This window comes from Corylus avellana, chromosome 9 (assembly GCF_965113065.1).
Source record: "Corylus avellana chromosome 9, dhCorAvel1.hap1.2, whole genome shotgun sequence".
NCBI lineage: Eukaryota > Viridiplantae > Streptophyta > Magnoliopsida > Fagales > Betulaceae > Corylus > Corylus avellana.
In genome coordinates, this window is record NC_142498.1 from 6813207 (window position 1) to 6823963 (window position 10757).

Genomic DNA, 10757 nt, shown 5'->3' on the forward strand with positions numbered 1-10757 from the left:
TTACAACCAGAATATATCTTGCACATATCCACGAAGATATGATAATTGATCACAAAGGCGATCAAGTCCTATTCAAACGCTTTAAGTTGATATGGCCTAAACAGATTACAAATCGCTGAAATAGTGGAACAACTAACAAACATGATCTTTCATTCAAATGTTTGTTCAGCTGATATTAAAGGATAAGATTCCTGAATACATGGAAAATCAAATCCTCTCCCTGCCTATAAATACAAGTCATGTGGTCAAAGCAAAGGTAATCACAACTCTCATTCTCTGAGTTCTATAGTTGTTGACAGTATCCTTTTTCTTTCTCATTCTGACTTAGGCATCGGAGTGCTCACGCCGGCTCACCCCCGGTCACTTCGATCCTTCTTTCTTTCTTGTTGTGCAGTCAAATACCTTGTGTGTCGGTAAACTTAAGCTCGGCAGGCGTGTCACGTCATCACTTGGAAAACTGTGCATCAACAGTGCGGTAGTTTTGCTGTTAAATCTCCCAACGGCTGAGATTATACAGAAAACAAAGAAAAAGAAAACAAAGGCTGTGATTTCATGGAACGGTTCCTTCTCTCACGCTTCCTCTCCTTCTTCCTTTCTCTCTCTAAACCCATTCTTCTTCTTCTTCCTTTCTCTTCTTGTTTTTGTTTAATCTGAGAAGTAATCAAGACAATTTCTAACCAAACTGAGTATTTTCACGGAATTTCTCTAACCTTCTTCTCCCTCTTCTCCTCAAAACCCATCTTTCTCTCTTAAACCTCTTCCTTTCTCTATCTCTACCCACCTGGATTGGTGTTCTTGCAATTCATGACGAAGAACATGTTGAATGTGGAGAAAAAAACTGGACCTCAAAACTGGGTTCAATTTAAGAACAACCCAAATCTTCAAGAACACCAACCCAGGCGGTCAGTAGAGAAAAAACCCAAGAAAATTCAAACCATAAAAAAAAAAAAAAAAAAGAAATCAAGCCACAAACTTCTCAAGAAAACCAACACCTTCCTTCCTCCCAAACCAAAAGAAAATAACCAATTAAACTCCCCTATTGATCGGCCAAGGCATAAAAAATAACCAAAATAAAAACAAGAAAGAGAAAGGAAGAAGAAGAAGAATGGGTTTAGAGAGAGAAAGGAAGAAGGAGAAGTTGATGCAGTCGGAGAATGGGTTTAGAGAGAGAAAGGAAGAAGGAGAAGCTGATGCAATCGGAGAAGAATGGGTTTAGAGAGAGAAAGGAAGAAGGAGAAGCTGATGCAATCGGAGAAGAATGGGTTTAGAGAGAGAAAGGAAGAATGAGAAGCTGATGCAATCGGAGAAGAATGGGTTTAGAGAGAGAAAGGAAGAAGGAGAAGCTGATGCAGTTGGAGAAGAATGGGTTTAGAGAGAGAAAGGAAGAAGGAAAAGCTGAGCAAACAAAAAGCGTGGGATTTAATTTCTGTGGAAAAATTGCAGAGAGAGGGGCAATATGGTGAAAAAATGACAAATGTTGAGGGAGAAAACCGGTCAATGGGTCAGACACTAAACAGTGTCTGGGCCAAGGCTTTTACCAAACGAAGCCTAAATATTTAAATATTAAGTTATTTAAATAAAATTTTAAAAAATTAAATTGAATTTAAATTTCTGACGTGTTGAATATGCCACGTCAATATTTATTGACGTGGCATATTCAACACGTCAGAAAAAAAAAAAATATTGTTGACGTGCCACTTTTAGCATGTCAATAATTACTGACGTGGCAAAATTTTGTTACTGTTTGCTACGTCAGAAACTATCAGGTTTTTTGTAGTGTCAGCTCTACAAAAAAGTAAGCATCTTTTGCGAAGAAAAGATGGCTTATCCGAGGACCCCTCGAAGAGGTTGGGACCCCCATCAAAACCCCCCCTCCATTAGCTTTGTCAATCATAGAACTCAAAGACTTTGCACATAGTAAGAATAAATATGGGGAAATAGGATCTCCCTGCCTCAAGCCCCTCTCCGATTTAATCTTTCACATGCTTTCCCATTCACCACAACCGCATATTTGACCGTAGAAACAAACATCATGATCAGTTGGATCCATCGTGGAGCGAAGCCCAACTTACGCATAATGGCCTCTAAAAATCTCCATTTTACCCGATCGTATACCTTGCTCATATCCAACTTCACCCCCATATAACTCTTTTTGCCCTGCAGCCTAGTGTGCATATATAGTATGTAGTGTCTCATATGCCACCAAAACATTATTTGTAATCAACTGCTCAGGGATAAAAGCACTTTGAACTGGATATGTAATGGTGAGCAATATTTGTTTGAGCCGAATAGCAAGAACTTTAGAAATTATCTTGTAAATCACGTTACACAAGCCTATTTGGTCAAAAATCGGTAACACAAGTAGGAGTCTTCACTTTCGGAATAAGGACAATATTTGTCAAATTCAGGAATGAAGGCAAAATACCCGAATTAAGAATACCGATAATTGCTTGACAGAGGTCGTCCCCCATTGCATTCCAGTTGGCTTGATAGAACCCAGCAGAAAAGCCATTAGGACCTGGGGCTTTAAGCGGAGCCATATGAAAAAGAGCCGCCCGAATTTCCTCCACAGTGAATGCCTTTAACAGAGCACTGTTCATTTCCTCCGAGACCTTCCTCTCCAAATTTTGTAAACAAGGTTCCACATCTCCTGCAGTGTCAGAGGTAAAAAGTCCAGAAAAATAGTCAATAAACGCCTTTTGTACCTCTTCCGTCAATGTATATTGCACACCATCTGCATCGGTGATTCTAAGTATTCGGTTGGACTGTCTTCGGGCATTGGCACACGCATGGTAGTAACGTGTATTACGGTCTCCACACCGCAACCAATCAGACTTAGCTCTCTGGCACCACTGAAGATTCTCTTTGTCAAGCAACTTTTGTAACTCACACCTCACGGCTCGCATCTCCGTACCATTCTCCTCATCTTTGTTTCCCTGGGAGAGTTGCAAGTTTCTTCTTTAAAAATTCAATGGAATGCTGTGTGGTCCCACGTTGAGCCTTCTGCCACCTCAGTAGATTCTGTCGGCAGCATGTGAGTTAAGAATTAATCTTTGCCCAATCATCACCCTCTCCAACATACGTCCCCCAAGTATCCTGCATGCCTGCATGAAAGCCTTCATCCAGCCTCCATTTTTCATTCCTATGCGGGCGCAAACGCAAGTACTATTTATTTCACAAGCTTTTATGTATATACAGTCTATCCCAGCACAATCGTCATCGTTACAACAATGAACTCCATCTCTTGCCTCAGCTCTTGGTAGCGTTGAGAATGATACACATGTCATTACTATTTCATTAATCACTATTATCATATTAAAAAAAAATTAAAAAAAAAAAAAACAATGGTTAAGGGAGATAAAAGTCTATCATATAAAACAAAACCCAAAAAAAAAAAAAAAAAAAAAAAAGGGAGGGTTATCAGAAGGAAAAACTGACAAGTTGCAACAAATAAGATGATAAAAAATGCCACTTTGTAAGAAGTTTTCTCCTTTGTATTTTGATTATTGATGTAAGAAAGGCTGTGATGACTTGAGAATTTTATCTGCTTGCTGATAATATTTCAATTTATAGTGTGTCAGCTTTTAATTTCAAAGGCAAGAAAAAACCAAAAATAGAAGATCCAATTAATTTAGAATCTAAATAGATTTATAATCTAATTAAATGGAATTCATACGTACAATATTGAATCACTCTCTTTTATTTAAGCAAAGAAAATTACTTTCATTTGAAAAGTAATTAATTCTTTACAGAGAAAGAACATTGATCATCAAATCAAAATGGGATTTTATTTCTATCCATTTGTAAAGAAGGGAAATTATTTCATGGTTAAGTAATTAATGACCCTTCTTTTCGTATGAAAGAATTTTTTTGTTTTGTAGTAACTATTTTTTCTTCTTTATTTATTTTTTATTTTATTTTTGAAGGGAACTATTTCTTCTCTTTGTAAAGAAAGAAAATCCAAATGGTCAAAATGACGCTTGGGTATAAATGCAAAATCAGTCTCTATGGTTAGTCAAAATTACAAAAAATTATAAGTCGCTTCATACGATATAAAAAAATAATTTAAATGTTTTTGGGGTAGGCCAAAATAACAGTTTAATCTCTGCACACAAATTTTATCAAACACTTGATGAATTCTATTAATGTGCCATGGAAGTACGAATAAAACAATGACATGTGTCACTTTTAACAAATAAAAATTAAAAATTAAAAAATTAATTAAAAAAAGAAGAAGAAAGGGGCTGGCTGTCTAAAAAATAAATAAATAAATGAATCCATGTGATTTGGAAAACAGAGAAAAGAATTGGATCGATCGGGACGTGGAGTTCCACTCAAACTCTCTCAAATATATTACATATATCTTTATTTATAAAGAAACTAGGAATAATGATAAGTAAACCTAATCTAAATAAGGAGAAATAATGATCTTTCCTTGTTTTATTTCTAACCAATGCAAATAGCAATATCTCCTTTTTTTTTTTTTTTTTGTATTTCTCTTTTTCTACAAGTGATTGAAAGAGCAAATTTAAAAATTACAGGAGATATTTCGGCTCATCAAAATTATTGCTGCAGACAAAAGATATAACATATACGGGGAAAAATGAAAATGAAAGGCATATATAATAATTAATAGTGAAAAATAATAAAACTTAGAGTTTTCTACCTTAAACCGGCCACCTCCCACCTCACCCAACCACCTCACCCAACTTCACAATCCAATGCATATGCACATATTCTCATACGTTCATTCTTTGACATGACGGTGAAAATCACCATCAAACGAAAATCCTAATACTAATTAGAAAGTGAACATTTGAAAATATATGTAGTGTTTCTCTTAATATTAACTCGTCAGCAAAATTAGCTGAGAAAGGAGAAGTCTTCCTCAGTGATTGCCCTAGAAGAGTAGATATCTCCTTCACTAGCACATGAAGAATAGTAGCCTGCTTCCTCAGGGTCCCTCTCCTTCAACTCTTCTATCTTCTCCAGAGCCTCCCTCAACTCCCACCTCCTCTCCACATTACACTCACAGCAACACATTCCAATCTTCAAAAGCTTCAACATTTCTTCCTCGCTGTTGTTTATTCCCTTCATGTCAATGTCAAACAACTCACCCGTCCACTCTTCCCTCACGACAGAATTCACCCACGTTGCCAAATCCTCGTTTTCTCCCCTCCCATGTCTCAGATAGTTTGCAGGGAATCTTCCCGTCAGCAGCTCAAGAATGAGTATCCCCAGGCACCACACGTCGGTCTTTTTCGTCGTACGATCGAGTTGCGTGAACTCCGGCGACTTGTATGCCGCCATGTACTGCTGAGCATGCTCTTTGTTCACCGCCGGGACAAGAGCATACTCCGACAAGAGTGGCCGGAAGTTTTGGTCTAGAAGCACATTGGAGGACTTTAGGTGTCCGTGTGGTAGGGTTAGGCCAGGGAACTCTCTGTAGAGGCAAGCTAATCCCCTGGCTACTCCTTTTATGATCTTTAGGCGAGTTGGCCAGTCAAGCCCTGGCTGCCCAGGAGCACGATTTGCTGAAAAAGATCAAAGCAAAAATTAATGAGGTTTTAGTATGACTTATTTTAAAAGTTTAAGCGGATAGAATTGATTAAAGTTATTTAATAGACTATTATACTATTATCATACAACTGAGATAATGTGGCAGTTTGTTGATTTAAAGGCTGATTTTTAGTGCCACATCATCCAGTTGTTTGGTAGTTATATACCAGTCTACTAAATAGTATTACTCTTAATTTAATCATTTAATGAGTGATGAATATTAGTAATTTGATTGCCAAAATTTAATATTGTTATATCTAACCGTGTAAATAATGTCACGCGATAAATAAGTTAGCATGACATTCAAAAAATTTAAATGATGTGGCATAATGTACAATATTGTACTGCAACAAACATTAAATCTGACCATTAAATGAATATTCTTTATTTCAAGTGAAATGGAGAGGGTCTTCACTCTTCATCTTTGAGTTCAAACCTTATATTTGTCATTCACCTTATATTTTAATTAAATATTTCATGTGTTGATCCACACTTATTAATCTTTAAAGATCCTCTTTAATATCCAATTAGTTATATTTAAGGGGTATTTTTGTCCAATCAAAAAGTGAAAAGACAACAATACCTTCAAATATAACTAACTGGATATTATCCAGTTCAAATGAAATGAAGAGAATCCTAATTCCTTATTAACAAAGAGTTTGAATTCATATATGAATGAAAGTGTTAGAATAGTAATTAAATGATTAACATGTACTATTTTCTATCAACTTAAGCTTGCCGAAATATTGATGAGTCCAAGAGAAAACAGTTGGTCATTAGTAATAGTGTTACATTTTTTTTTTTTTTGAGTAGGGTTTTTTTTTTTTTTTTTTTTGGGAGTAGAGTAATAGTGTTACATTGAAATTACAAAGTTTGCAGTAAAATATGAAACATTATAAAATGAAAAGAGAACATACCATGAAGATGACTAGCAAGACTGCCATTTTCGACAAAGTCAGAAACCAAAAGCTTTTCTTCTTTGGTAAAATAGAAGGCCACAAAAGGAAGCAAATTGGGATGAGACAACCTTCCAAGCTTTCTCATATGATCATAAAACTGTTCCTTCCCCATGTTGTTCATTTGCCTAAACCTCTTCACAACAACAGCTGGCCCACTCAGAAGAATAGCCTTGTAAGAAGACCCAAAACTCCCACTCCCCAACACTTCAGCCCCTGCTCTGAGAAGGTCATGTAAGTCAAAAGTGTCCCTGTCGTTTCTCACAAAGAAGAGCTTCCCATTTTCACCCTTTCTGTAATCGCCACCGGGGAGCTCGGTTGATTGGGCCTTCTTTCGGCCAACATAAAAGTCCTTGTTGGCTTCTTTCTCTTGGCCCATTTCATATTCGTATGCTTGGGTTCGGCGGCCACGTGTGAAAAAAAATGCACCTATTGCAGCTAATGCAGCAACGGCAACAGCTAAGATGGCGATTATGACAATGTAGCCCTTCTTTGATCTCTTGCATGGGCCCAGAGGCTTTCCACATAGGCCTTTATTGCCTGCTCAATTTCAAATAAATAAATGGTGGGGATTTATTTATTAATTAATTAAGAGATTTATTAATTTTTTTAGCTAAGCATTGGTATCAACGTGCATGCCATTTACAAGTATTCAGATATGGTAACAGAATTAAGCATATCATAATTCGGCAATTTAATATTATGAAATGGATTCTATAGATATATTTTAAATATACGTACTAAGAATATTATCTAGTTGTTTACAATTTTATTCCTCCACTTAATCATTCTAAGTTGACTAGGTAGAAAATAACTTCTATAAGGAACTGGTGTAAATCAATTCCTTTGTGCCCACCAATAGAAATCTACCGCATAGGATTATTGCATCAAATCAAATAAGCACCAAAACACTAGATTATATAGGATTTTTCAATTTTTTTTTTTTTTTTTTAAAGATTGTGTAGGGGGCTAGGGTGGCTCGCCGGCCACCCCAGATGGGCTGGGGGTGGCGGCGTGGCCACCTCCGCCGATCTTGGGTGGCTGGCGGGCTGGGGGTGGCGGCGCCTGGCCACGCTGCACAATCTTAAAAAAAAAAAAAAAAAAAAAAAAAAAAAAATGAAGAAAGAAAAAACTTATATAATCTAGTATTTTTGTGCTTATTTAATTTGGTGCAATAATCATACGTGGCAAATTCCTATTGGTGGGCTACACCAGCTCCTTATAGAAGTTATCCTCGACTAAATTACCCCTTTTATTGATTCAAACATATAAAAACTAAAGAGATTATCATTCAAAAAAATCTTGTGTTACAGAGAGAGGGTCATAATTAAAGGTTACTTTGTTTTTTTCTCCTTTTTTATTTTTTTTATTTTTTTTTTCCAAGAGATAACTTCTTATTTTAGAGGGAAGATTATGAAAAGATTAAGAGAAAATAATTCTATATCTGGTGGATTCTCAAAAAAAAAAAAAAAAATTCTATATCTGGTGGAAAAAAATATATATCTATATCAGAAATGATTTAAAATGCTCTCAGCTCACCAAATTGTTAAAATAATTGGTGAACGGGTGCTCACACACATTCTGTTTATTCACTAAATTGTGTTTTTCTTGTCATTTGTAGAAATGAATAAATAAAGAATATAAAAATTCTTAAAATAATAATATTTAAATAAGATAGTAAAAGTGTCGATAAATTTTTTATAAAAGTGTGTAATTAAAATAGAGAAAAATTAAGTTTATAACTAACTATACAGTAAATTTGTTCAGATAAATCTAAATGCTGAATAATACAGCAGAAAAAAAAAATGATAAAATAACTAGAAATGTAGCGTTTGAAGCTTAAAAAATAATTTTAGCATCTAAATAGTGGTGCCAAACAAAAAGTTTGTTTGTTTGGTAAAAAATTTTATAAGTATTTCTTTCACGTTTTTATTTATTTTAAAAAAAATAAAAAATAAAAAATTTAATATATATTTTTTAAAAACTTTAAAAAATCTATTTTTCAACACAATCACAATAGTGGGTACATGAAATCAACAAATAAAAGATGGGCATTGCGAATAAAGTTGAGGAAGAAAATGAAACAAGTGAAATTAATTACCCAAACCAAAACAAATAAAATAAAATAAAATTAAAAAATAATTACCCAAAAAAGAGCTTGAATTCATGTTGCTTAGACTCGCCGGAATCCGACCCTCCAAGCGGTTGTCTGCAACATTGAATACCTTCAACCCCTTTTGTGGAAAATCCGGAATCTCTCCGTCAAACTGGTTACCCTGCAGGCTCAACTCCATAAGCTTATTCAACCCAACAAGGGAGCCCGGAATAGTACCGGTAAATTGGTTCCTTGCCAAATGAACTTTCAGCAAAGAATTCATGCCTTTAAAAGCATCGCCGGGAATGTCGCCGGAGAATCGGTTGAAAGACAAATACAACATCCTTAGTTTACCAAGCTTGTTTACGTCCGGCATCGCACCTTGGAAGCTGTTGTTCATGAAGCTTAAACTCCGCAGAGCATTTAACCCCACCAGCGCGTCTATGTCAATCGTCCCGGCGAGACTCATGTTCTCCAGCCGCAGAAAGTACACATTTCCGCCGTTGTCGCATTTTAAACCCACCCAATTGCTAACGTTGCCGGTGCAAGGGGGGCGGATCGACGAGTTCCAATTGCTTAGCGCGGCGTCGGCATTGGACAAGGAACTCTTCAACTTGAGGAGGGCGGTGGCGTCGGCGGCGGCGGACGGGGAGCCGACAAGTAGTAAGGTGAAGAAGATGAAAGGGGAAAGTAGTTTGCGAGGCGCCATTGGAAAGCGATGAAGAGTGAGAAAGTTGAGAGATTGAGAAGAAAGATGGAAGGGGACAAATATTATTAGGGAGTGGGTGAAATTGACGAAGTCCGGGTGAGCTGGTGATGGAAAAGGGCCGGCCTTGGGGAGGATTTTTGGATTTCATTGCCGTTGATGTTTTTGTTTTTGTTTTTGTTTATTATTTTCTAGCTAGCTTGGTATGTGCTGGTAAGTTGGTTTCTTGTTGATCATATGCCTCCATGCCCTTTTTTTTTTTTTTTTTTTTTTTTTAATGATTATTAATTTATTAGTGACTCTGATGATTGTTGTTGCCTTACAACAAAAACCTTTTTTTTAAAAAAAAAATTATATATATATATATATATATATATATATATAACCCATTATCTCGCAATCATCCCAACGTTTATAAGTAATTCTAGAAGTTCCTTTTGTGTTTATCTTAAATTCTTTAAAAAATGATTTGGTTATTAAAATTACTATTTAGTCAAAATTTAATAATAATCAATCACAAGTTTAGTGGTAATTTTAATAGCCACATCATTTTTTAAAGAATTTAAGATAAGCACAAAATGAACTTGTAGCATTACTCATAGTTTATATAGCCTATTTTTTCTAACAAAAAATAATTATTTTTATGCATCAAATAGTTGGAGGGATCACATTGCATAAATTTTGAGGTTATGTAAAGACAATGAGAGTAATATATAGCATTACTCCTCATAAAATCCCATTTTTAACTTTCCTTTAGTAAACCAAATGGCGCACTCTTCCTATTTTCTCTTTTCCTCTCTTTCCTTTTATTTTATTTTTTGATTATTTGATTATTATTATTATTTTGTCTTCATTTGCAAGAGTTTGGGAGCTAGATTTATTGCTGCTTGGGCTGCAAAATTCCAGTTGCTCTCGCCATCCCTTTTGCTTATGATGCACTCCCTTTGTTCACCCTTCACCGTGCTGTGTCGTTCTTCGCCTCCTTGGAATCGGTTGGACTTTAAATCTAATTTTTCAAATTTAGATCTAGTCTCTTCAATTGGTTTCGCTTAGCCACGCACTGGCCCACTGTGCTCCCCCGCTCTTCAGCTGCCCATTGGCGCAAAACGGTTCCATCTCGTCTACCATGTGCTGGCCTGTGCACTTCGCTTCCCTCGCCTTGGTTGTTGTAGCTATTTGTAAGTTTTTTATTATGTTATTGCTGGTTTTTTGAATAAGGGTTTGACTTCTCATTAGATATGCTTTCGTGAGCAATTTTTAAGGTGGAGATTTTTATCTTCGCCTTTGGGTCGATGATGTTTAGTTTCAGTGTGAAGGTTTTACTCCCACGATTGAAAAAGTAAAAGTTGAAAGCATGGGCTACCTATGTATTAGATTGAGTCTGCCTTGAGTAGATCTGTTCTATAACTGAAGTTTGAACATTTGTTAGCGAATGTTGAAG

General features: G+C 35.9%; 1 protein-coding gene across 1 annotated transcript; it reads right to left on the reverse strand.

Annotated features, from left to right (window-relative positions):
- Positions 1-4856: 4856 nt before the first annotated feature.
- Positions 4857-9319, reverse strand: LOC132190845 (Leucine-rich repeat protein kinase family protein). The gene is made up of 3 exons (XM_059605879.2): positions 8662-9319; positions 6477-7055; positions 4857-5534 (listed from the first exon to the last, which is right to left on the reverse strand). Exons 1-3 carry the CDS (start codon positions 9317-9319, stop codon positions 4864-4866), a joined length of 1908 nt encoding a protein of 635 aa, XP_059461862.2. The 3' UTR covers positions 4857-4863.
- Between the last annotated feature and the right edge of the window lie 1438 nt (positions 9320-10757).

What these genes read in the sequence shown, in the direction of transcription:
- LOC132190845 (XM_059605879.2), bottom strand. Translation starts at nt 9,319, where the DNA reads ATGGCGCCTCGCAAACTACTTTCCCCTTTCATCTTCTTCACCTTACTA. An exon ending in GAATTCAAGCTCTTTTTTGG is followed by an intron (nt 7,056 to 8,661) that starts GTAATTATTTTT and finishes GAAATTGAGCAG; the next exon opens with GCAATAAAGGCCTATGTGGA. An exon ending in TCTTGCTAGTCATCTTCATG is followed by an intron (nt 5,535 to 6,476) that starts GTATGTTCTCTT and finishes GATCTTTTTCAG; the next exon opens with CAAATCGTGCTCCTGGGCAG.